The sequence below is a fragment of the Pelobates fuscus genome, chromosome 5, assembly GCF_036172605.1.
Source record: "Pelobates fuscus isolate aPelFus1 chromosome 5, aPelFus1.pri, whole genome shotgun sequence".
NCBI classification, from domain to species: Eukaryota; Metazoa; Chordata; class Amphibia; order Anura; family Pelobatidae; genus Pelobates; species Pelobates fuscus.
This window is the reverse complement of record NC_086321.1, coordinates 76,282,695-76,309,828: the sequence shown is the minus strand read 5'-3', so window position 1 is coordinate 76,309,828 and position 27,134 is coordinate 76,282,695. Positions and strand designations below refer to the sequence as shown.

At 39.3% G+C, this 27,134-nt stretch overlaps 1 protein-coding gene across 1 annotated transcript in view; it reads left to right on the top strand.

Moving 5' to 3' along the window:
* Window positions 1-25,853, top strand: part of PLCXD3 (phosphatidylinositol specific phospholipase C X domain containing 3) — a 103,872-nt gene extending 78,019 nt beyond the window's left edge. The window contains exon 3 of the mRNA XM_063454006.1: window positions 25,046-25,853. Coding sequence (XP_063310076.1) covers window positions 25,046-25,199 — 154 coding nt within the window. The 3' untranslated portion in view covers window positions 25,200-25,853. The remainder of the gene's footprint in view (window positions 1-25,045) is intronic.
* Window positions 25,854-27,134: the final 1,281 nt, after the last annotated feature.

Genomic DNA, 27,134 nt, shown 5'->3' with positions numbered 1-27,134 from the left:
GTGCACCCGGAACCTTTTATTTTTCTTGCCCATTATGTCTTCTGGTTGGGGCAGCTCTGCTGGAGGTCAACGGCCAGTTATTCGCTGTGAGTTGTCGAGTTTTAGTCTTCTTCCAGCCGGAGCTCCAGCAGCACACGTCTTTCCAGTTACTCAGTCTCTTTATTTTTTTTATCCATACCTTTCAAACATACCCCATTACACACTATATTATTTATATCACTGCACATGTTTAGTTTTATACATTTCCTTCACTCATTTTGTCTCTCAGTTTTCCCAACCCTATATCCATATCTTTTCTATCCATCCCTCATTTTGACACACTTTCCTAAATCAATCCCTAAATCAATAACATTCTCTGTCAATCTCTTTCATGTCTTCCTAAAACAACCTTTGTCTTTTCTTCACATTTTCCTCCAGCTTCCCACTCTCCGTTGCCTTATTTCACTCTGAATTATAACTTTTGTCTTTTCCTTTTTTCTCTTCCATTATTGCGTTTAACTTTAGTATTGTTTCATTCCTACTTTATTAACGATTATCCCATGACTGATTTCTATTTTTATTGTTACATCCACCGATATCCCCCTCCCCCCATATATAACAGTTTATTCAGCAAAAACATACAAAAGAGGAACAACCAATTAGCCTGTTATTAAAGGACCACTATAGTGCCAGGAAAACTAACTCATTTTAATTTATCCACTTTTGCATGCTCAAACCTTTGTATCATATAATTATTATTTTATTATTTATATAGTGCCAGCAAACTCAGTAGCGCTGTACAATGAATGGACTAACAGACACGTAATTGTAACCAGACAATTGGACACACAGGAACAGAGGGGTTGATGGCCCTGCTCAATGAGCTTACATGCTAGAGGGAGTCGGTTATAGTGACACAGAGAGTATAAGTAGGGGTAATGAAATAGGTGGCTAGAAAAGTATTCACTGGGGACTTTTATTTTGACAGTTGCAGGAGAGGAGTCATGGGAGGAGAGGGGGGGGGGGGGGGGGGAATGAAAACCGCTAACAGTTTAAATTATATGCTTTCCTGAAGAAGTGTGTTTTCAAAGATTTTTTTGAAGTGGAGACTGGGTGAAAGTCTAATGAAGAAGGATAAGGAGTTCCACAGATAATGTGCAGCCCTGGAGAAGTCTTGGAGGCAAGCATCAGATGTGGGAGTATGGACAAAGGATAGATGTAGGTCTTGGGCAGAGCGCAGGGGCCTCGACGGGACATACTTGTGTATTAGGTAGGATAGGTAGGTTGGAGCAGCATTGTGTAGGGACATGCAAGCAAGCACCAGAATCTTAAATTGAGCCCTATATCTTACTGGAAGCCAATGTAGGGACTGACAGAGGGTGGAGGCGGGTGAGGCGGTGCAATCTGGGAACACATAAGACCTCTGAAAAGGGGATTACAGTAGTCAAGGCGAGAAAGAACAACAGCATGGACGCATGGACCAGCACCTTAGCTGCGTCTGGTGTTAAATAGGGGCGGATGCGAGCTATGTAGTCGCCTGCGTCGTCAATGTGATACTTATTACAACATTAAATACTGTGATACTGTGAAGGGAATTCATCAGCTTCCTCTAAGACTGAGCTCCAGCTGTTGGTGTGATCAAGAGTGTGGCACTTGTCTGCTACATGAATTTGCACCCACACAATGATCATGTGCTATAACTGAGAAAATATTAGTCAAGTAATTCTAAAATCTCATAAATCTGTCTGAAAGCCAATTTCAACAAATAAATAACTGGGAAACAGTACATTCCTTATCTGCCATCAGTTCAAGTTTTATTAAAAACCTTGTTACTTTTGTTTCAGTGTTTTAGTGTTCCTGCTGAAGGAAAATATAAAACCGAACACTTTGTGAACCCTCGTGTTTTATTTATGGAGCTTTGTACGCAGTGTATTTGGAAAAATATATCTGGATGAAACTGAAAAATTGGTGTGTATATTTATTCCGAATGTAACAATGCAGCTATAGAAAAATCATTCTATTTCGTGCAATGATTAGATAGATACTGTTATGCCAAGTGAGAGCCTGGCATAAGCATTTTATGAAGCATAAAATGTAATACAAAATTGTACAATAAGGCTGAGTGCTAGGAATATTTAATTGCAATGTAGGCATGTAGTAACTAATTTTCTAAACGTAAGCAACAATCATAAAATGGAAAAGTACTTTATTTAATGGGTATTTGTAATTTCCAGGTGCAAATATTTTAGTGGGTGTATATTTTGTACATTCCAGATATTAAACATTGGGTTGGCATACAGTATCAATAATGTGTTTAACTATGTTTGTGAATAAATGTTAGATTCCCTGTGGTTAGTTAAAGGGATTCTCTAGTGCCAGGAAAACAAACCTGTTTTCCTGGCACTAGAGAATCGTGGAGTGCCCCCCATCCCACCTCGCTGAAGGGGTTAAAACCCCTTCAAACACATCTAAAACTTGCCCCTCTGCGATGTCCCTCGGCGTTGGGTCAGGCTCCGCCCATGCTCCATGTCCGTCGGCAAGGGAGACCTAATGCGTATGCGTGCATTAGACCTCCCCATAAAAAAAGCATTATTCAGTGTTTTCCTATGGCGATTCCAGCGATGCTGGAGGTCCTTATGCATAGCGTGAGGATATCCAGCGTTGTTAAGACGACCAGAAGTCATCTAAGAAGCCGGAAGTCCCTCTAGTGACTGTCTAGTAGACAGCCACTAGAGGAGGACTTAACTCTGCAAGGTAATTATTGCAGTTCATAAAAACTGCAATAATTACACTTGCAGGATTAAGGGTGATGGGAGTTGGCACCCAGACCACTTCAATGAGCTGAAGTGGTCTGAGTGCCTACAGTATCCCTTTAACCATCTTCCCTCTTTAATCAATGCTTCCCATCTTTAAAATGATAGTTGTAATGTTGTATATAAGTATTAGTAAATACTGTGGCCCAATTTGTCTTAGTACTATCAAAAGGGCTCTAGTAAATGTCATAGTTTTCCTGGGAAAATAATACAAAATAATGTTGAATCATCCATTTTTAGCACCTGTACACTGTAGCATTAAAAATTCTCCAAACATTATAATGCGAGAATTGATAAATCCTAGTGAAACATGCACAGGTGTAATATATTTGTGTCATCCATTGATAAAACGATGCTGTATTTTGAGTCCAGTAAACAACTGTTTGGAATATTCCAGTGAAGCCACAGGAGGTCACTGTGTCCAGCATCTTTTCACATCTTAGTAACATTTTAACTCACCTTTTTGTATTGTTTGCGGATTGCTAATTATCGAGAAAAGATAGTGTATACCAAAGACCAAAGGTCTAGGTAGAAAAACAAATAGAAAAACATAAATGATAAATACTTAAAATAGAAAATCACCCAAGTGGTGAAAGAGGAGATTGAAAGGGGCTCAGGGAGTAATGGAAGAGGTATCAACTTAGACAAATTTACTCTAGATATATACCCATTACTAGGAAATATAAGTGGGAGGTACCAATGATCACTTTACTACCCAGCTGGAGCGTAGACAAAAACAAAACCCTTAGACACTGGTAAGGGAAGTATACGCTAGTATGATACATTGACTGTGGAGTGCAGCATAGAACCGCAGAAGTGTATATTCATATGGAGGTATAGATACAATGAGCTCTTAACAATATAACACTTGAAGGTACTGCAACAGGCAGTGTTACATACTTGCTTAGTGGCCACAAGTAGATCACTAAGTGCCAGTAGGACCATCAACCATAGAGGGTAGACCGCATATGATGTGGTTCCACAGCAGCACTCAGATATGATAACTAGTGTAAAACGGTGCCTCCGGATATTATGACACGCTGGTTATTGATTGTCAGTCAGAACCACAAAACGTGTAGTCATATAGAGGTGTAGAGACATCACAGAGTTACACTAGAGGGTACTGCAACATATAATGTTACATGAATACTCATATGGCCACACCTGAATAGCTAAATGCAGGAACGGTAACCCCCTATCAGAGGGTGGACAGCTTCTGTAGTATAAAGCTGGTCCTGCAGTAGCATTCAGTACTTGGTAGATAGTGTTGATTTGGGAGACTTAGATGTTCCCCTATTAAATATCAACGGACTCAATACTACTTGGAACTAGCCACAGTGCTGTATGCACTGACTGGTTAAAGTAAGGCTAATATTGTCGTATTGCACACTTAGTCTATCTTGGCAAGAATCCAGCAGATAGTAGTAATCATAGTACAACTCCCTTATTCCCTCCAAAAAAGCTCCAAACCGGCCCCAGCTCCTCTTGTCCTAATACAACATCCCTAACATAGTGAAGTGAAAAATCGTGAAAAACCGTGATTATAAAATCATCTTAATTCTCTGCATGCCTGCCTAACGCGTTTCGGCGCTGTGAAAAGCGCCTTTCTCAAAGGCTGTCATTGAGCAAATGCTCGAGAGTACTTTTTAAGTATGAAACATAGCCGAGATTCGGCCAATCAGCAGTCGACATGGGCGGAGTTATAGTTAAATCTGCCCACCGTTCATGATAAGTGTCAGAGCCGTCAGTCTTACAGCCTCTGACCAATCAGAGCGGGTGCGGGGCGGGACTTAGTGCCGGAGCTACAGTTAGATTTACCCCCCAAATTGTAATGTATGTTCGAGCTGTCCGTCTTATGGGCTCTGACCAATCAGAGCGGGTGGGGGCGGGACTAAGTGTCGAATCAGAAATCCAGTACATAGTGCTGACAGGATCGCCGGCTAAAATGCCTTATGAGTGTAACAGCAGTGAACTGGTTAAAATACATCAAAGGGGGATAAATCCAATAGTAGACTTATAGTACATAATAGTAACGTCCTATTTTGGTACATATAGGACAGACTGGGAACTCATTAACTATTACCCAGCCGGAGTAACGTCCTATTTTGGTACATATAGGACAGACTGGGAACTCAATAAATATTGCCCAGCCGAAGGTTAAATCTTACTGTATCCATATAGTCTCATATCAGGAGAGGATACTGTGGATACCTTCGTACTATATGTTAGTTGCTGACTGGTAGAACTTGAATTTGGCCACTAGTAGTATGGTTCATGATGATGGCCTGATAAAGATGTGATGTGTACAAAAGAATGTGTACATTAGCAAACAACAAGTATAACGACATGTGAAGGATTAATAACTATAGAGAAAAAATTCTCATTATAGAATAAAAGGGGTGAAGGTAAAACCTTCATTGAGGCCATTTGGGGACATGGTGTTTAATGTCTGAATCCAGAAACATTCTCTCCTCCTTAGGATAAGATCCAGGTCTCCCCCTCTTTTGCCCACATGGACTTTTTCTATCCCTGCAAATTTGAAGCCTCTAGAAGTATCCCCCTGGTGTGTTCTAGCGTGTCTTGCTACAGGGGTGTCTCTATCTGATGAAACTGAGTGAACATGTTCCATCATGCGCCTCTTGAAGGGACGTATTGTTTTCCCTACATACTTTTTGCCACATTTACATGTGAGGAGATAAACCAGTCCAGTTGAATTACAATTGAAAAATTGTTTAATCAAGGTCTTATGTGCACCAGAGAAGTCAGTTATGGATTTAGAATCTCTATCTATGTAGCTGCAGGCTACACAGCGTCCACATTGGTAGGTGCCATAGACATTAAGCCAATTTTTCTTGTGTTTATTGTGTTTAGACAGGTGGCTTGGAACTAACAAGTCCTTTAGATTCCTACCCCTCTTTGCTGTTATGGAGACGTGTGATGGAATCACATCTTTGAGATGTCTATCTTGTGTGAGTAATGGCCAGAATCTAGCCAGAATTTTTTTAGATATATCCCAGCCTGCGTCAAAATTCGCCACACAGCGGATTACTTTCGGGGGTGCGGGTTTAGGGATGTTGTCTAGCAGCACTTCACGGTCACTCAAAAGTGCCCGCTGATATGCCTGTTTGAGGCACCTGTTCGGGTAGCCCTTGGCTTTGAATCTTGTTCTTAGTAGTGCTGCCTTTTCTATGAAGTCTTTCTCAGTGGAGCAATTCCTTTTTAGTCGAAGGTATTGTCCCACTGGGATACCCCTTTTCAGAGGGTTAGGATGGTAGCTATTCCAATTGAGCATATTATTGGTTGATGTCGGTTTGCGGTAGAGAGAGGTTTGTATCCTTAGATCATTCGTGATAGTGAAAGTGCAATCAAGAAAGTTCAATGAGGATGTCCCAATTTCCATAGTTAAACGTAGATTGAGATCATTTTCATTCAGAACCCCCACAAATTCGATAAAGAGCTCCTTTGTACCTGTCCAGATGACCATAATATCATCTATATAACGTTTCCAGACGTGGACATAGTCCATATAGCATTTCATACGTTCAGAATAAACGATATGTTTTTCCCACCAACCAAGGTGCAGGTTCGCATACGAGGGGGCACAAGACGTCCCCATCGCAGTCCCCTGCACCTGGTGGTAAAATTTATTGTCAAAGAGAAAAAAATTATGGGTCAAGATGAACTTAAGAAGGTCGAGTACAAACGTGGTGTGACGTGAGTGATTAGGGCCCCTTGTTTCGAGAAAAGAGCCTGTGTGCTGTATTCCTCCCAGATGTGGTATTGAGGAGTACAGTGCCTCCACATCGAGGCTACATAACATGGCTCCCTGGGGTACTTCAATAGACGCAATACATCTTAGGGTGTCTTTGGTGTCCCTAAGGTAGGACGGTAATTCCTCCACATATGGACGAAGGATTTTGTCTACATATCTACTGCCTATGCATGTAAGGTTATTGGTGCCTGACACAATTGGTCTGGCTGTAAGTGGTTCATAACCCTTATGTATTTTAGGGAGGCAGTAGAATGTCGATATTACTGGATTTTTCACATAAATGCTTGCATGTTCATCCTTTGTAAGTATTCCGTCATCAAATGCTCTGTCTAGTAGGGCTTTGAACTCAGACAGAAATTTAGTGGTAGGATTGGATGGTAGAACTTTATATGTGCTTTCATCATTCAGGATTCTTTCGGCCAGCTGAATATAGTGGGGTCTATTGAGAATTACAATATTGCCCCCCTTGTCTGCCGGTTTAATAATGACATGTTCGTTGTCTCTCAAATCAGTCATAGCTTTTCCAAGACCCGGCCCTATTAAAAGAATGGGAAGATGCATCCAATGTGTGTTCAATTAAATATATGGAGATTCTAGTTAAATTTGAATCAGAAAGGCTAAAAACGATTGATGAGAAAGTGAATACTGTGGTAGAGGAAATACAAAAATGCACTAGTGACCCCTCTTTCCAAACTCAAGAACAGAGATTACAAGAAAATCTCAACAAATACCAAAGCGTTATCAAACTACGCAAACATAAGAAGTTTGTTAGAGATAACGATGATTACAGATCAGGGAGAGTCTACAGACATTTTAGGAAAATCTCAAGAGTCGACTCAGACTACTGCACAACGTCTGAATATGAAACCTCAGATACAGACAGTGAAGTAACATCAGCACCCCAGACTAGACAAAGTACTCAAAGAGGAAAAGGGATTCTTAAAAAAGGAGTTTCTTTTTTAGGACAGCTCCCCCGGGAGGGGGAACAGCAAACGCAATACAGGCAAACACGCAACAGGGGGAGAGCTCGCAGACGTTATCAGGGGACACTAGAATCATTAACATCTCAGATACTCCTCTCACGACCACACAGGAGCAAGTGATTATGATGGGCCTATCTTTCGTTCCAACTCCACCATTCTGTAAATTTGAATGGATTAAGGATATAAACTTATTTGGGAGGAAACTTGCCCTTCATAAATTTTTCCAGGTGAGAGATGAGAAAAAAGCCAAAGACTTAGGCTTTGATAATAGGGAATACCAATGCCTTTTGGATTTAGTATCCCTCCTTGAGTCTAATGACAATATGTCCCCCCAACCATACACTGATCTGCATCCTAAGAGTAAATTCACTCCAAATATCCGTGATTATAAAAATATTGACATGTTCGTCGAATCAACCACCAATATGATCAGAAATCTAGATATAGATACTCTAAAGATCAAACCCAGAAACAACCTTACCAAAAAAGAATGGAAAGCTATGACTGATTTGAGAGACAACGAACATGTCATTATTAAACCGGCAGACAAGGGGGGCAATATTGTAATTCTCAATAGACCCCACTATATTCAGCTGGCCGAAAGAATCCTGAATGATGAAAGCACATATAAAGTTCTACCATCCAATCCTACCACTAAATTTCTGTCTGAGTTCAAAGCCCTACTAGACAGAGCATTTGATGACGGAATACTTACAAAGGATGAACATGCAAGCATTTATGTGAAAAATCCAGTAATATCGACATTCTACTGCCTCCCTAAAATACATAAGGGTTATGAACCACTTACAGCCAGACCAATTGTGTCAGGCACCAATAACCTTACATGCATAGGCAGTAGATATGTAGACAAAATCCTTCGTCCATATGTGGAGGAATTACCGTCCTACCTTAGGGACACCAAAGACACCCTAAGATGTATTGCGTCTATTGAAGTACCCCAGGGAGCCATGTTATGTAGCCTCGATGTGGAGGCACTGTACTCCTCAATACCACATCTGGGAGGAATACAGCACACAGGCTCTTTTCTCGAAACAAGGGGCCCTAATCACTCACGTCACACCACGTTTGTACTCGACCTTCTTAAGTTCATCTTGACCCATAATTTTTTTCTCTTTGACAATAAATTTTACCACCAGGTGCAGGGGACTGCGATGGGGACGTCTTGTGCCCCCTCGTATGCGAACCTGCACCTTGGTTGGTGGGAAAAACATATCGTTTATTCTGAACGTATGAAATGCTATATGGACTATGTCCACGTCTGGAAACGTTATATAGATGATATTATGGTCATCTGGACAGGTACAAAGGAGCTCTTTATCGAATTTGTGGGGGTTCTGAATGAAAATGATCTCAATCTACGTTTAACTATGGAAATTGGGACATCCTCATTGAACTTTCTTGATTGCACTTTCACTATCACGAATGATCTAAGGATACAAACCTCTCTCTACCGCAAACCGACATCAACCAATAATATGCTCAATTGGAATAGCTACCATCCTAACCCTCTGAAAAGGGGTATCCCAGTGGGACAATACCTTCGACTAAAAAGGAATTGCTCCACTGAGAAAGACTTCATAGAAAAGGCAGCACTACTAAGAACAAGATTCAAAGCCAAGGGCTACCCGAACAGGTGCCTCAAACAGGCATATCAGCGGGCACTTTTGAGTGACCGTGAAGTGCTGCTAGACAACATCCCTAAACCCGCACCCCCGAAAGTAATCCGCTGTGTGGCGAATTTTGACGCAGGCTGGGATATATCTAAAAAAATTCTGGCTAGATTCTGGCCATTACTCACACAAGATAGACATCTCAAAGATGTGATTCCATCACACGTCTCCATAACAGCAAAGAGGGGTAGGAATCTAAAGGACTTGTTAGTTCCAAGCCACCTGTCTAAACACAATAAACACAAGAAAAATTGGCTTAATGTCTATGGCACCTACCAATGTGGACGCTGTGTAGCCTGCAGCTACATAGATAGAGATTCTAAATCCATAACTGACTCCTCTGGTGCACATAAGACCTTGATTAAACAATTTTTCAATTGTAATTCAACTGGACTGGTTTATCTCCTCACATGTAAATGTGGCAAAAAGTATGTAGGGAAAACAATACGTCCCTTCAAGAGGCGCATGATGGAACATGTTCACTCAGTTTCATCAGATAGAGACACCCCTGTAGCAAGACACGCTAGAACACACCAGGGGGATACTTCTAGAGGCTTCAAATTTGCAGGGATAGAAAAAGTCCATGTGGGCAAAAGAGGGGGAGACCTGGATCTTATCCTAAGGAGGAGAGAATGTTTCTGGATTCAGACATTAAACACCATGTCCCCAAATGGCCTCAATGAAGGTTTTACCTTCACCCCTTTTATTCTATAATGAGAATTTTTTCTCTATAGTTATTAATCCTTCACATGTCGTTATACTTGTTGTTTGCTAATGTACACATTCTTTTGTACACATCACATCTTTATCAGGCCATCATCATGAACCATACTACTAGTGGCCAAATTCAAGTTCTACCAGTCAGCAACTAACATATAGTACAAAGGTATCCACAGTATCCTCTCCTGATATGAGACTATATGGATACAGTAAGATTTAACCTTCGGCTGGGCAATATTTATTGAGTTCCCAGTCTGTCCTATATGTACCAAAATAGGACGTTACTCCGGCTGGGTAATAGTTAATGAGTTCCCAGTCTGTCCTATATGTACCAAAATAGGACGTTACTATTATGTACTATAAGTCTACTATTGGATTTATCCCCCTTTGATGTATTTTAACCAGTTCACTGCTGTTACACTCATAAGGCATTTTAGCCGGCGATCCTGTCAGCACTATGTACTGGATTTCTGATTCGACACTTAGTCCCGCCCCCACCCGCTCTGATTGGTCAGAGCCCATAAGACGGACAGCTCGAACATACATTACAATTTGGGGGGTAAATCTAACTGTAGCTCCGGCACTAAGTCCCGCCCCGCACCCGCTCTGATTGGTCAGAGGCTGTAAGACTGACGGCTCTGACACTTATCATGAACGGTGGGCAGATTTAACTATAACTCCGCCCATGTCGACTGCTGATTGGCCGAATCTCGGCTATGTTTCATACTTAAAAAGTACTCTCGAGCATTTGCTCAATGACAGCCTTTGAGAAAGGCGCTTTTCACAGCGCCGAAACGCGTTAGGCAGGCATGCAGAGAATTAAGATGATTTTATAATCACGGTTTTTCACGATTTTTCACTTCACTATGTTAGGGATGTTGTATTAGGACAAGAGGAGCTGGGGCCGGTTTGGAGCTTTTTTGGAGGGAATAAGGGAGTTGTACTATGATTACTACTATCTGCTGGATTCTTGCCAAGATAGACTAAGTGTGCAATACGACAATATTAGCCTTACTTTAACCAGTCAGTGCATACAGCACTGTGGCTAGTTCCAAGTAGTATTGAGTCCGTTGATATTTAATAGGGGAACATCTAAGTCTCCCAAATCAACACTATCTACCAAGTACTGAATGCTACTGCAGGACCAGCTTTATACTACAGAAGCTGTCCACCCTCTGATAGGGGGTTACCGTTCCTGCATTTAGCTATTCAGGTGTGGCCATATGAGTATTCATGTAACATTATATGTTGCAGTACCCTCTAGTGTAACTCTGTGATGTCTCTACACCTCTATATGACTACACGTTTTGTGGTTCTGACTGACAATCAATAACCAGCGTGTCATAATATCCGGAGGTACCGTTTTACACTAGTTATCATATCTGAGTGCTGCTGTGGAACCACATCATATGCGGTCTACCCTCTATGGTTGATGGTCCTACTGGCACTTAGTGATCTACTTGTGGCCACTAAGCAAGTATGTAACACTGCCTGTTGCAGTACCTTCAAGTGTTATATTGTTAAGAGCTCATTGTATCTATACCTCCATATGAATATACACTTCTGCGGTTCTATGCTGCACTCCACAGTCAATGTATCATACTAGCGTATACTTCCCTTACCAGTGTCTAAGGGTTTTGTTTTTGTCTACGCTCCAGCTGGGTAGTAAAGTGATCATTGGTACCTCCCACTTATATTTCCTAGTAATGGGTATATATCTAGAGTAAATTTGTCTAAGTTGATACCTCTTCCATTACTCCCTGAGCCCCTTTCAATCTCCTCTTTCACCACTTGGGTGATTTTCTATTTTAAGTATTTATCATTTATGTTTTTCTATTTGTTCATGGTTATGTATACCTAATTAAAGATTATAAATTTTAGCAGACACCTGAGATCTGTATCTCACTTGTGTTACCTAGACCCTTGGTCTTTGGTATACACTATCTTTTCTCTCCTACTGTATATAATACAAGGGTTACCCCCTATTGAGATACGATCTGGACACACTTACCTTATCCCCGCAAGGGGGTATTTTCTTTTTCTTAAGATTGCTAATTATCATAGTGGCAATTGGACTTCTTTGATACTATAAATTTTGTGTGGCTAATATGACCATTTTTTATAGATTTTTTTTTCAGTATGTGTATGTGTAGATGAAAAGAGAATCTAGTCTACAAAATCCAAAGATTGTACACAATAAATAACCTGTTTTGTAATTTAAGACTTGGTCTCTTACACATTTAATATCAAAATCCCATATGTGATCCTGGCCTTTTGCCTGTCATTAATATCTGACCTTATAAAATGTTCTGAAAGGAAGTAAATTCAATTGTTCTGCTACCTAGATGAAAGTCTTATTATTGCTTTGGAGGGTAGAAATACGAATGCCCATATCCTTAGAATTAGATGTTCGATGAACAAGTTATCCGCATGTTATTGTTGTATCAATATTTATGTATATACAATTTGGCACAAATGTTGAAATTCAGCAAAACTGGAGAATGTATATCTTTATCCATGAAAAAGGTTTTGAAATTATGTTCATCATTTTCAATACGCAATGTAAAACATAGACTCTTTTTTTTACTCGACCTGATTCTATGTGATTTAAAAATACATGTGTACATTCAAGTTGTAAAGTAAACCTGAAATCAGTTCGTCCAACATGTCACTGTGTGATTCACAAAATAATAAAAGCTGTGAATCTCGTATTTATTTTATATTATGCCAAGATCACACTATTGTATCAGTCCTGACAGTATCTCTTTTTATGAGCCAAGAATCAGCTTTCTTTGGATAAAACATTTCATTTCTACAGACACACCATCTATGGCTGAGGAAAATAATCATATCACTGAAAAATATGACAACTTATTAGGTACATTTTCTCTCTAATTAAGCTTTCCTATTGGGAAAATATTTGATGTTGGATGTCCTAATGCAGAGCATGAGGACGTCCAGTGCCAGATAACGGGCCAAAAGTCCGTTACGATTCCGGAAACGCCCCCAGTGGCTGTGTGGTGACTAAGTGCAAAAGGGTTACAGCACCCAGACCACTTCAATTAGCTGAAGTGGTCTGGGTGCTGTGGTCTGGGTGCCTACAGTGTCCCTTTAATAAGGATCCCTTATCAAAACTATCCCATTTCATACAAATAGATGCCTGACTTTTAAATAACCTAAGTTCTCTGAGTACTATATTGTAGCCAACATAACATTCAATGCTGGCTATATCCCACCATATCTGTACTTCCTTTTTCCATAGCCTTGCCTAAAGTATAAATTAATGTTTTTATGACCTTAGATTAACTAGGTTCATGGATTTCAATATTTGACACATTCTAGTCTTCATTTAGTAATATATTTTAAAAAAATTCTTCCTTGTCCGATACAATTTAGATTCTGGACTCCAAGTTACTGTTTAAAATTAATTTAATTATATATTTATGTATAATTATCTATTTTCTGTATGCTAATTTACTATTTATTTATGCGCTGCTTTATTTTTTTTTATTTCCAATTTTATTTTCATTTGTTTATTTATAAGTATCAACTTCTGGCCAACTTTTAACTTCGGTGAAAGTTTTTTTTTTTTAGCTATTTTTTTTTTATATGGGTTTGTGAGGTGAACCTAGGACCAGTATACTGAGCAATATTTAGTAGATAATTCCCGACCCCCACTGCTTTCTTGGGAGAATATATTATCTGTATTTGTCTATATGGATATTCTTTTTTTCCTTTAGTCATAAATATTAGATCGAGGCCTAAGTATGATCATACTATAACAGTGAACATATTTAAAAAAAAAAAAGAACTTAGAAATAAAAATGCATCCTTTTTGGTAAAATACTTACATTTTATTCTTATAATGTTTTTCATTGCGCTTGGACGATTTGAATAAAAGATCTCCAAGGTCAAATGTAATTTTTTAACTTCCAGCAGCCCTAAAACAATTATATTTGTTTTTGTTTACTGCGGTCCTCTAAACATCCTGCATTAGTCAATAACGGCACTTTAAAAGCATGATCTAACACAAAAATAGCTTTTAGAAATAATGTGCTGATATTAATTATAAATTAACAGACAAAAGGTGCACTCTGATGCACATATTGGAAATCACTGTGGGTGATAGCAAAATTATTTAACACAGTAGTGGTCTACTTTCAGAATCTATAATATCTATAATCATGTCTCAACCACAGAGTTTATGAAACCCAAGATCTATTTTTACTTTACATCCTGCACAAATTGTGCATTTGCCTGATTTATTTCATAAATAGGAAGTTAATGATACAATTTCACATTTAAAAAAAAAAAAGGATTTTCCTGTTTTATACAGTACTCAGGCAGCTTAATTTCTTTGTAGCTCTATGAAATTTTCATTATTTTTGTACCCGATGTACTATGTAATTCATATTTATCATCAATAAGCACCATCATTTGAAGGTCTTGGGAAGGTCAAGTTTTGGTGCAGTAGATTGTGCCATTACATTAATGTCAACTACTGTCAAATGAGACAGGTTGTTTCTGGCAACCATGAAGACTGACTAATGCCAGCTAGCAAAAGTGCAGATATACAAAAAAATATCCGAAAATGTTCTAATCTAAATACAATCTGAAAAAAAGGCAAAATTAAGGTAATAGTTAATAGAGGCTTAAACTGTTTATAACAGATATTAAGGATGACACTGATCATAAATACCAATAAAATCATCTTTATTATGAAACTAACATTTTACGCAAGTACAACATTCTACACAATGACAAGACATGAATTGGTATTGCATAATAAAATTTAACCAAGCATAATAATTCAATCACAGCCTACCATAGAGCAAAACACAGTGCTGCTACTTCTACTTGAATGTTTTGGCATGTCAAATGCCTTCCTCAAGGGACAAGTAATATAAGTGATTTTATTGGTAATTTATGATTGGTGTACATACTTGCTACATGTTTATTTATAGGCCTTAGCTCTTTCGGGTGTGCTCCGTAGGCTTTGCACCCTGTAAGGTTTTGCTTATTAGTGTGCCCCCTCACAATATTTTGTGTTATAAGGAATATTAATACATAGGTACAAAGGATACGCCAGCCACAAAGACAGATATTTTCCAAAAATACTAGGCAGACTTTATTTTCAAAAGACAGATACATCATGGCATTAACCAGCCTTAGCCATACAAGGATGTAACCATCAATAAAACTGCAAAAGGAAGGTTCATGAAACCTACCATACAACTCCGTTGTCCATTGCAGTGAATACAGGCCAAAACGTGGTGATGGGCACGTCTTGCTGGATGCAATTGTTGAGTATGGAAGGAATCTCTTATGATCCTCCTCCAGTCTTTGTCTGTAAAGATGCTCTTTTAAGTTCACGGGAGTTGTAGTTTCCAAAATGCTGAAGGTCTACATTTAGCTTCCCACAGGGTTGAGTTTCGTGTCAAGCAGTCACTCCGATTATTTGTGCTTTCATTAATATCTCATTGAGTCATTAAATGTTGCCCTATTGTTCTCTCTACAGTTTGATTGCTCAAGTTATGGTAGTTGGTGATATTGAGCTAAATGTTGATGTCTGATTTTGGTGCACTCTGTAATTAATGCCCATTAATTTGTAATACACATTTGGGTTGTGCACGCGGCTCTACAATTTTTCCGTTACGAGATACATAATATTATAGAGAACAGTCTTTTACTTGTACATGAGATATCAGATATAGTAGCTATTTAGTTCCGTTTATCTACCACCATAGGGGAATTAGGAACAAAAATGTCCCTCTCTCTATAGCTGACAACTCCAGTGAATGAATATTGGTGGATGACTATTTGTCAAAACCAAAAATGTCAGTGATCTTATGCCTTTGGTAACTGCAGTAACCAGGGATGGAACTGACTTTTCTCTAGTTTTTGAAAATGGGTTTATCAACCCCCTTCTGTGTGCATTTCCTGCCAAACTCCTTTCATTCATGTTAAGTTCCTATGGAGTAAAACAAAAAAATTGTCATTAGCTGTTCAGCAGTGTTGAAGCTGATCACATCTATCAGTGCTGTGAAATTGCCCGTTTTCAATAAAATTCAGGTTGACATTTAAAACCAAATTTGTTTCTATTTTTTTTATGAAATAATGAATATTCATAAGAAATGTCTAAACCCGTAATTATGAGTATTTTACCAGCAATAAACATGGTCTTAATGTTAATAATATTAGAAAACCTTTTGTTAAGCCTTGACATAGTCACAGAGAGAAGTACATATTCACAGAGAGAAGTAAAGTCATCGAATGGAACTAAAATCCTTGAAAACAATAATTTTCAAACTTTGATCATTGTTAAAAAAAAAAAAAAAATACTTAGCAGAACCCAATATTTTTTACATATGTCACCCGTAAAAAAAATAATGTTGTTGTATTAAAAAAAGATCTATGAGAAGTCACCATCAGCCACTTTAGATTGAAAAAAAAAGATAAAGAAAAAATAATGTGGAGAAATAATGAAAACAATATTAAGGAAATTGTTCAAAAATATTAAATGTTATATTTCATGGTCCACACTCCACCCAGCTTTGTCCTGAGCACTTACTCAATGTATTATGGATTTGTGATAATTAATAATAATAATAATAATTTGTGATTTTTATAGCGCTTTTCTCCCTGTGAGACTCAAATTTTACAAACATACAAACATAAAGATGTAAATTAAAGGGATACTATAGACACCAAGACCACTGCATCTGAATGTAGTGGTCCTTTGTAGGGCTCTGTACAACATTACTGTTTCTAAAAACCAATCATTACAAAATTTTGCTAAAAATCTGCCTCTCAGGGCTGTCAAAGAGACAGCGGCTAGAGGGGCTTTCCCTTTATAGCGTAATTTTTGTTTCATTGCTTTGATGAAGAATTGTATTGGTGGATTGCGGCAATTGCTGCATATTAGCTTTGTGTCGTCAATGCTTCATGGACAATAGTCATCAGAAGAATTCACCAGAGGGGGATTAGCTGCGAGGAGTCTGTCCCATCCCGGGAATATAGGTAGTTTTTAAAGCATTTTTTTTTTTTTAATTCTTTATTTTTGATGTGCATGTATAACATTCGCCTGACTGTAATGCCACAACAGCATTCTTAGGTAGTATAAACATACAAGAGTTGTTACCGTTGTGAAGCATTTAGAAGGTTTGCACATATTTTTTAAACAATATATGATAAAACAGGCTAGGTACATGCTGGCTGTCTAAAATGAATTAGTCAGACGTTTGGTAACAGTAGCTTAAGGTTATTAACATTAGAGTAAGTGAGCTTTTAGTGCTTGATAGGTACATAGGCTTGAAACAGAAAAGCGGTGTCTAAAGTAAAGATTGTGCTTCAACGCATAATATGCCTAAAATTGCTTAAAATATGCTTAAAATACGCTTTGAAGTTTGCCTGGCATATAGTAATACGTTCTAATAGCAGTGTATCGATTAATGCTAAGGCTAATAAACTGTGCATTGTATGGTCCAGTGCGTGGGTTTGTTTAGCCAATGCCCATTAATGGCAGGCTGCTAGCCCCTGATAACATAAGTCCACCTTTCAGCGTGCGAGGTCGCTGCCAGCCTCGGATGCCTGCATACTCCTGCATCCCACCAACAGACAAGCAGCAGAGTCCCTTAACCGGCCCCGGGCCTCTGGATATTTCTAGTGCTCGTGAGCGTTGCCACCAGGAGTGTGCCGTTCGGTAGGGCAGCTTGTAAGCACGGGCTTGTCCTCCTCCAGTGAGTTCTTGCTGCGATCTGCTTTCTGCGGGAGTGTATGGTTGTACCGCCGCTAGGTGCTGGTTGTCTGTCGCTGGGGCTGCTGAGTGCTGGGCAAGTTGGGTCCTGTTTCGTGGTTTGCGATCGTTTGTTGCTTCGTGTGGGGGACCCGGTGTTTGTGCCCGCCGTTTTGAGTTTCGGCTCCGCTGCATTCTGGAGGCTGCTCTGGAGTCACGGTGTGGGTTTCCCTGTAGGCTGCGCCGAGTGGCCGGTCGGATCCATGCTGCCACCTCTCTCATAGCTATCTTGTATAGCTGTCTCTGAGTCTTGAGTCTTGCCCACAGGTAGGTACTTAGTCGGTTTATGTACTCCAGTGCGTGCTTGGGCGGTTTAATTAGTGTGGGCTTGGGCCTGGGCTGCGTCCCTGCTGCCATTTTGGCTGGGCCCAGTAGGTCTCGTTTGGTCGATCGCTTATTCATCCCCATGTGGGGTCTGCTAACGTGTTTGTCGCTTGGTCGATTGCTTGTTCCGGGATATCCCTCACCGGCGAGGGGGGGTGATCGGGATCTTGAGCGGTGCAGTATATTCCCGCTGGTCCATCGGCGGGGAGGTCGTCCGCCTCTCCCACGCCAGCGCGCACTGGTAGGCCGCAAATCTGCGTCAGAGTGCCTCTCTGGGTCCGGTGGTCCGGCCAGGTAAGTCCCCGGGTGCCACCGCTGCTGTGCTGTGCCAGATTTGGAGGCTCAATGTGAGTTAGAGAGTAAAAGTCGCTTGTTTGCAGGGTTTTCTCACGGAGCTCCTGTTTAGTGCGACCAGTCTGCTCAGCGGTCAGGCCCCGCCCCTCGTTTTTAAAGCATTTTTAACTCTTTTAAAAAAAACAGCCAATATTGTAAACGTAAAAGAAACAAATCTAATTAAAAAAAAATTGATTGCAGTGTTTCTTTAACAAAGTCAGTTTAATTGAAATTTTTGAATTTACCCCAGTATGTTTTATCATATTAAGACATTGTTGTCCCTTTTATTATATATTTGAAGTCGTTTTACAGTATGGGATACTTTTCTCTTGAACATTGCTTTAAGAAAACACAGATTCTTGTTCCTAGTTCTGCTAGGTGTTTGGTTGATGGGAGCAAACTTTTTTACGTGGGTTTTCTGGAGTAGCTTATTGTATGCAAATCTCTATGTGTGCTCTGCCTACATGTGTTAAAACAATGTTTCCTCATCTGATAAAGTTCAAGGACTTGTGAAGACTATTCAGTGCTTGATTGTACAAGTCAAGGACATCACTCTATTCAGTGGAACAATGAGAGTGTTTTAGTAACTGTGCTCAAATTGCATTACCTATTTAGTTTAATGCTAGTTCTTCCTTCCCTTTTGACATGTTGTCTAGACGCTATTGAGAATCACTCTTGCAAAAACACAAAACACATTTTCAGGATGATGCAATCTATCAGCTAAGAAAAAGCAATTATTTGTTCTGCTTTTAGACTCAATGTAAGCTGGTTCTTTTTTTGTTGCTCACATTAGGTATTTTGCAATGATAAAATATTTTCCCCATCCATTCGACTTTGTTACAAAGAATAATATCAATGCATTGAGATGTTTGCCTTGATGTTAGCAGGAGAGCTTACACTTCATTGCCATTTAGTGATACTAAAACTGGTAGGGGACATGTATCACTTGACAATATATATTTTTCTTTAATCCCGCAAGCAAACATTTTTAAACAATTTTTAAAAAGAATGTAATAAATGTTCATAAACTCACTATACACTTGGTCAGACTGCATTATTGGGCATGTCTTTAAGATATGAGAGTTTATTCAGCTTTAAGTAGCAGAAGAGAAAAACCCGACACCAGATCCTGCTCTGCATGAGCCACAATGATCGGACTCTCTCTTTTCTGCAATCGTCAAAGGTGAAGAGATCTTCCAACTGCACATGTGTAAATCTGTCAGGCTTGCCCAATGCACTTTTCCAGCATTCCTAGGGATAGGACACTGATTGGTTAGAACAGTGACCCCCCTGCAGTGGGTGTGGAAATCATAAGAAAGAAGAAGCAGGTCAGTATTAAATAAAAAATATATCATATCTACCTGCTTTTGTAAGCCTGCAGAGTGAGGCAACTGAATGTAGCTTTTGAATTTAATAATTGTCTCAAAGTGATACATGTGGCTTTCACTTGTTAAAAAAAGTGTATTTTGCATTTTGGGATAATGTGCAAATAACTGTATAAACATAGTGCTGAATGTCATAGTCTATGCAGTTGTCCAAGAGTGATTACTATGATGTGGAATAGTGAGCAGCTGCTTCCTCTGAACTCACTTTGCTCTTACCTCTTCACTGTCAATGCATTCAGCAGTAGTAATGAGACTGGAAGTATAGATGACCTGACATTGATGAGAACAAGGAATGCCGTAAGAGACACATGGTACCACAGGGATGATAAAAGATGAGTCCTTGAAAATCCAAGCATCTATCAATATTCTTTATAAATTCACCAAACCCACAGAGGCACAGAGAAAATAACATTTACTGCATACTCATAAAGCATCTCTACAAAACAAAAGCATGACTTATTTTTTCACTCACAAATCATACATAATAGTTTGTGTTAAGCACCATTAACCCCTTCACTACTAAGTGGTTTGAGAAAACAACCACCACCACAATATGAGCATAATGATTGTCCTGGAAAGTAATCTTTAAATGTAATTCTCCTTTTAGTATACATAGATAGCACATTATTTAATGGAAATGAAAATTATAAATGGACAGAAAAACTTTTAAAAATAATTTACCAAATAATGACGTTACAGATAGGAAAACCAATGTTGTAAAGAAATAACATTACAGACACATGTACACACTGATACACACATACAGACATATATAGAGACACAGTTACAGTGAATGTCTGATGATGTGTATCTGGCTCTGTGTACTTCTGATAGAGAGTGTCTGGTATTGTGCATCTGTGTATGTGTGTGTCTGGCAGGGAATATCCTTTTATGTGTGTGTCTGTGAGTGCATGTATGTATGTATGTATGTGTATCAATGGGTGTCAATGATCCTGTGTGTGAGGATGACTCTGTGTGTGAGAAATGTTGGGATGCATGTTCATGTGGAGTGGTGACTGGGTAGGTTCACAATGCATGTGGGGTAAATTATGTGGAGGGGGGCTGTAGGTGGGGGTGAATGTGAGGACCTCTGCAGGGGGAGCTATAGGGGGAGCTATAGGAGGGAGCTGTTGGAGTGACTGTAAAGGAGACTATGTGTGAGACTGTGAATGGGGCGATCCTCCCCACACATAATAACCTCTCTAAATAAAATGAAGAATTACATTTTTTTTGTAGTGCCCTCCTCCTGCTTACCTTTTGGGCAGGAATGGGCAATATTCAACTTTCCTAGTGGTCCAGCATCTTTAGCTGTACGTCTGCAGCACCTGAAGGCTCTCTTCTGGTGTCCGACCAGGAGCGTGATTTGGCTGATATCTATTCTCTCCTGGTCAGAGACCGTAAGGGAGCATTCATTGGTCAAGCTTGGTGTAGACATATAATGAGAGCATTGCAGGGCCAGGCAGGGAGATCTATTGGTTGTAAGAAATAAGTACATGTAACTTTTTGTCAGTTTGTGCTGGCACTGGATATCCTGTTATTTTGTACTTTCTTTGCATGTATTGATGATCTGGTTATAGTCCAGAATCTGGAATGACATTGAAATATGTATAACATCAAGGGACAGCCTTATCTTAAAGGGGCACTATAGACACCAGAACGTTGAGGGCGCAGCACTGTGTTTCGCTCTATGGTAGGCTGTGATTTAAATGGACACTATAGCCACCTGGACAACTACAGCTTATTGCATTTGTTCTGTTGAGTAGAATCATTGCCTTCAGGCTTTTTGCAGTCAACACTGTCTTTTCAGAGAAAATGCAGTGTTTACATTGCAGCCTTGGGATACCTCCACTGGCTACTCCTCATATGGCTGCTAGAGGTGCATCCTGGGGCAGTGCTGCAGTGTGAGCAGCACTTCTATTCAGTGTCTCTACCCTCTGCATACAGACACTAAACTTTCCTCAAAGAGATGCATTGATTCAATACATATCTATGAGGAGATGCTGGCCACGGCTGTGTTTGGTTTGTGTTGGCTCTGCCCCTGATCTACCTCCTTGACAGTCTCAGCCAATCCTATGGGAAAGCATTGTGATTGTTCAGAGAATCACCTCTGATGATGTCAGCCAAGCAAGCAAATCAGTGGCAGAGCCAGCAGCTGCAGACTTGAATAAAAGTAAGATTTTGCTATATTTAGGGGGGGGCAAAGAGAGGCTACGGGGTCTAGATTGTGGTTTTAACACTGTAGGGTCAAGAATAAATGTTTATGTTCCTGTCCCTATAGTGTTCCTTTAATCTAACAAATATGTGTTGCTATACCAGTGCTACACAGGTGCCAGCATCTATATAGTTCTTGTTTTTGTCTTCCAGATTAGAGTTATTATCTGTCTTTATCCATAAAAGGAAGGATGGTAATTGATTGATTGATTGATTGGCAATGAGTTACTGACTGGTATAACATTATTAGAGCATCCAGTGTCAGTGGTGTTTTGTTATGCCTTCCAGGGCTAATGGTAGGTGCTATATTTTTAATGGTAGGGACAATACTCTAAATTAGGATCAGTTTTACACAATATACATTTTACAGGAACTTCTAAGAAATTGACATTGGTTTGATGGTTTGATGAAGATTTCCAGAAAAAGGAAAATATTATTAGATGTTTCTCATTTCTCCATCACTTCTCCTTTACATTGCAACAATTTTGCTAGATAGTTACTGTAATGGATCCCCTATACTCAAGCTTAGTATATCCGTGCAGAATCTCCCGAAATCCAAGTGTAGCAGAAGGTGTAGTGAATTATAGCTCCCAATCCCCCAAACATGAGCCAATACTTCATGAAGGGGTAAAACGATCTGTTCAATAGTGGCCACAGCTAGGCCTTTTATACAGGTTCCCCATGAAAGGGATACTTCCACATGGACCTTGTGGAGGACTGGGACACAATTTACAGTAGCCAATCAAAATACAATACAATGTAAAACACTCGCACAGAAACAGTAAAATCCCTCCTCTTTATCCTGGAGATAATTGGGTTAAGCGTCCGTACTAAACTTATTTATCTCCAGAAAATATTCTAAGTTATAAATGTAACAAAACACATTAAAATACATAACTCATATTTCACATAACTGATCCCCCATATTTGACATATTCCCAGATAGCTTGGATCTGAGCGCTCAATATATCTGAAAAGCACTCAGATCCCATTAACACAATCGAATCGCCATGGAGGTAAAGGTTTTCACCGACCGTTCGGCATATATCTGTCCAGAATTCCATGGCTTGTAGCTATCAGGGTCGGTCTAGTTCATAAGTTCATAAAGTACCGAACGACGCGGCGTTCATATGAATAGAAACGAAGAGATGGAAGTTTGTAAGTCCAAGCGGTGTTCGTGTGAAACAGTGACCGAAAACAGTTCCATGCGGTCGATGACCAAACACCGCTGGGTGTTTGACAATTTAAGATGGCCGCGGCCACATGTTTGTTCATACAAACGGCAACCACCCAGCCATTCGTCAATTAGTTGCAGTTAACCGCAGCTTCTGGGAGGTTAACAGGCTGCACTCCCATTGCGTGTGGTCCGGCTGTTCGTTAGTTTGTTCGGTAAACGACAAAGGGAATAAAAGAAGGCTAAATGCACTGGTATCCATAAAACAGGGGTTTTGTCACAGTTACAATCACTAAATATCATAGTTTCATGTTTTCTTCAGTTTACCTTAAATTCTGTTTTCAAAACATGTTTCTGTCTTTCCTGTATTTTTCTTTTTACTGCTTTTATGCATTGCTTTTTTGTTTATTTTAGTCTAGTTGCTTATCTCTAGTTGATGACACTATATACAAAGTCTGTTTTTCATTAATGCAATGCAGGAGCTTCCAATCTTTGTACTTTGCACTGGCAAACATTATAAGTCAGGTATATTTTCCCAGTATTTCATCTCACGAATTGTATCTTCATCCATTAATTGTACCTTCATCCACTAATTGTTATGTGTTTTAGCTTCAAATTGTCTTGATGCTCCATCTATTCTTTACTATGAACTTTTTAAATGAGCTGATAGTAATATTTTAGTTTTGAGACGTCCTCCTTTTGTTTTATTCGCACATTATATAGATTAGTAGCTCATGCCTCATCAGCAACCACCGAAATAGACAATTCACTAAAATGCAACAAATAAATTAATCAATAGAGTAAAAGCTATGCAAAATCAAAGAGCTACATTTGAATTCTGCATTCATGGTTAATCCCTGGACTTTGCAGCATTTGCATTGAGTTTCATTATTTCCCATGGTGGTTCGTCTAAACCCTTATACAGCAGGGCTTAGCAAAGGTTTTTACCACGGGTGTAAGATTAATATAGAAAGCTGAGCTAAAACTCACTGAAACCACTTCTGTGTTTCTAAATTACATATATTGATTTTTTTGGGGGGGGGAAAACAATTAACTTTTTTATCTAGCTGTGCAGCCACGCTGGGTCAGACTCTTCTCTTATCTGACCGACTCCTGCTCAATGCAACTTGCCTGTATTGACTATTTGCCCAGCCCATCATTGCTCTCCATATCTCTCTTTCCATATTCTCCTCCTCATTCCATTGATTTCCTTGCCCCTCTTCATTGCTCACTATTTACCCCCCATGCTCTCGTCCTTTCATTTCCATTGATTACAATATATCTCCTTCTTTCTGTACCATTACTCTTAACATTTTTTATCCTCAAACCTTCTCAATGGTCTTATTATCTCTCTTCCCTTCTTTCCAGTTTCCCAGCCATCTCTCCCATTGATTCCTCACTACCTCTTTTTTTTAGCTGTTTCTTTTGCACTGCTCTCCTCTTTTTTTTTTCTTTTTTCTCTCTTTTCTATTCCACCCACTAACTCTATTCTATGCTCTTCATATATCTCCCATGCATACTCCTTTTTTCTTGTGTTCCTGATTTCTGCTGCTCTCCCTTTCTCTTTCCCTTTGTTTTCCGTCTGGATTATTTCCATGCTCCAAGTCCTCTGAAACGAATTTTTTCTTTAGTTTTTACTCTACTACAGGATTCAAAAATGTTTCCAATAAAACAAGTATAATTTATTGTAGCGCTGGTTTAACAAGTGCGTTTAGAGGGGAAAAGTGAGTCCACCGTCTGTCCGTAACTTGATCTTTCAGTGTTTAATTAATTAGTTAGCTTAATTTATACAGCCGCATTTATCTGTCTCCTTTCGTTCTGTTCTGTTCTTTTATTTGTCTCGTTTGGTTTTGTCTCCGTTTCAGAGCCCTGCCTTCCATGATGCAATGGGTCCGGGCGCAAAAGCCAGGAGAAAGTGGAATCAACATTGTCACGGCAGATTTTGTGGAACTTGGCGACTTCATCAGCACTGTCATTAAGCTCAACTATCTCTTGGAGGAAGAGGACAGCACAACTTGATAATGCAGGATCCGTTCTGGGAAATCAAATGACATGCTGCAGTGTAATTGTATTAGTAATGTAATATTGTAAAACACAGAACTCTTCCTATCAGTTTTGAATCTCTGAGTTGCTTGAGTCTTGTAGATAGAGGGCTAATTGGGATAGGTGAAACATTTTAGCTTTCAAAATGATTCTTCATTTACCACCTGGAAATCGAACACAATGTTAACCAGAGCAGAAGCAGGTGCTTTGAATATGCTCTTTTATTTTTGGAAAAAAAGAACATTTTAACCAAAGCATATCATGTATTTAGTATTATTATTTTATGATTTATATAGCACCAGCAAATTGCATAGCGCTGTTAGTAGGAATATTTAGTTCCATTGGTGGATATTTGATTTAAAAATCTATATTTATTTTGAATGATGTTATGGTTAACCCCTAGCTCTACTGAGAACTCATTTTTTTTTACAAATGGAAGAGGTCTTTTTTACTTTAAAAATGTGTGCTTTATGTGTACGTCACTACAATTTTGAATTGATTTTATTGTTTGCCATTGTTATTTCAAGCAGGAACTACCGTACAAGTGGGTGCAATTAGGATTGTGTATTAAGAAAGGATGTACATACTTATCATCTCAGTCATTAGGTTAACGATTCATACAATATTAACATAAAACAATACAGATGGATAGATGTGTTTTTCTCATATGCCATTATTTGAATGCAATGACAATAAAAAAAAAATATTGGTTTGATACTATTTAATGTTCATGGACAATGATGAGCTGTTAAATATATTGTTTAAACATGGCAATAAGGTTAACCAACTGGCTCATAACCCTTATCTGATTTGCTAAAAAAGTCACACTGATAGGTACTTTATGCTCCCTTTAAGCAGTAATGTGTTAGCACAGCAGAATTGAAGAAAATGAGAAAGACATTTTGGAATAGTCACATATCAAAACATACAAACAAAGTGATCAATGCTTCTGCAGTGTGGTGGATATTTACTTTTTTTTTTTAAAGGGACACTGTAGGCACCCAGACCACTTCATCTCATTGAAGTGGTCTGGGTGCAATGTCCCATGTCCCTTAACCCTACAGTGGTAATTATTGCAGTTTCTGAAAAACTGCAATAATTACCTCTGAGGGTTAACTCCACCTCTAGTGGTTGTCTACCAGACAGCCACTAGAGGGACTTCCGAAATCAAAATGGCCCTTTGGTTTATATGACGCTGGACACCTCACGCTCTGCATTTTCCCCATAGGAAAGCATTGACGCGCAGGCACATTAGGTCTCCCACGCCGGTTGGCATCGGCTGGGGAGGAGCGTGGGCGGAGTCTGACTGAGTGCAGAGGGACATCAGCGCTTGATTCAGGTAAGTGACTGAAGGGATTTTAACTCCTTCAGCACCGTGGCGTGGGAGTGGGGCACTACAGGAGCCTATAGTGCCATGAAAACAAAACCGTTTAGAATCCCTTTAAACGAACACTCCAAGTATCCTATCCTGAGCTCTGCAATGTGAGTCTCAGACAGTGAGCTTCTTGACTCTCTGGCTGATGGTAGTGGAGGCAGGGAGGGGTGTCTGATTCTCCCCCTAGTAAGAAATCAAACCATTCTAAAACAGTTTGATTACTTAGTATGGGGAGTGTAAGGCACTCTTGGTAATATATCCACTACAGCATGCTTGGAGTTATTCTTTAATATTTCATTGGTTGACGGTACAAAAATACTCAAAGAGAACAGTACTCGTTGGTCTCAACATTAACATTAAGAATGACTAACTTTCATTAGTCATTATTTGCAAGTTTAAGATATTAAAATTGAGCTAGTATGACACGTGAGAATTTTATTGGCTGTTTGTTGGATTGTGGGAGTTTTTTTCTCATCTTTACTTTTTGGTAAATTAAGCTAAATGTTTTAGCTGTTTACCTACCACAGCCTTGCAAA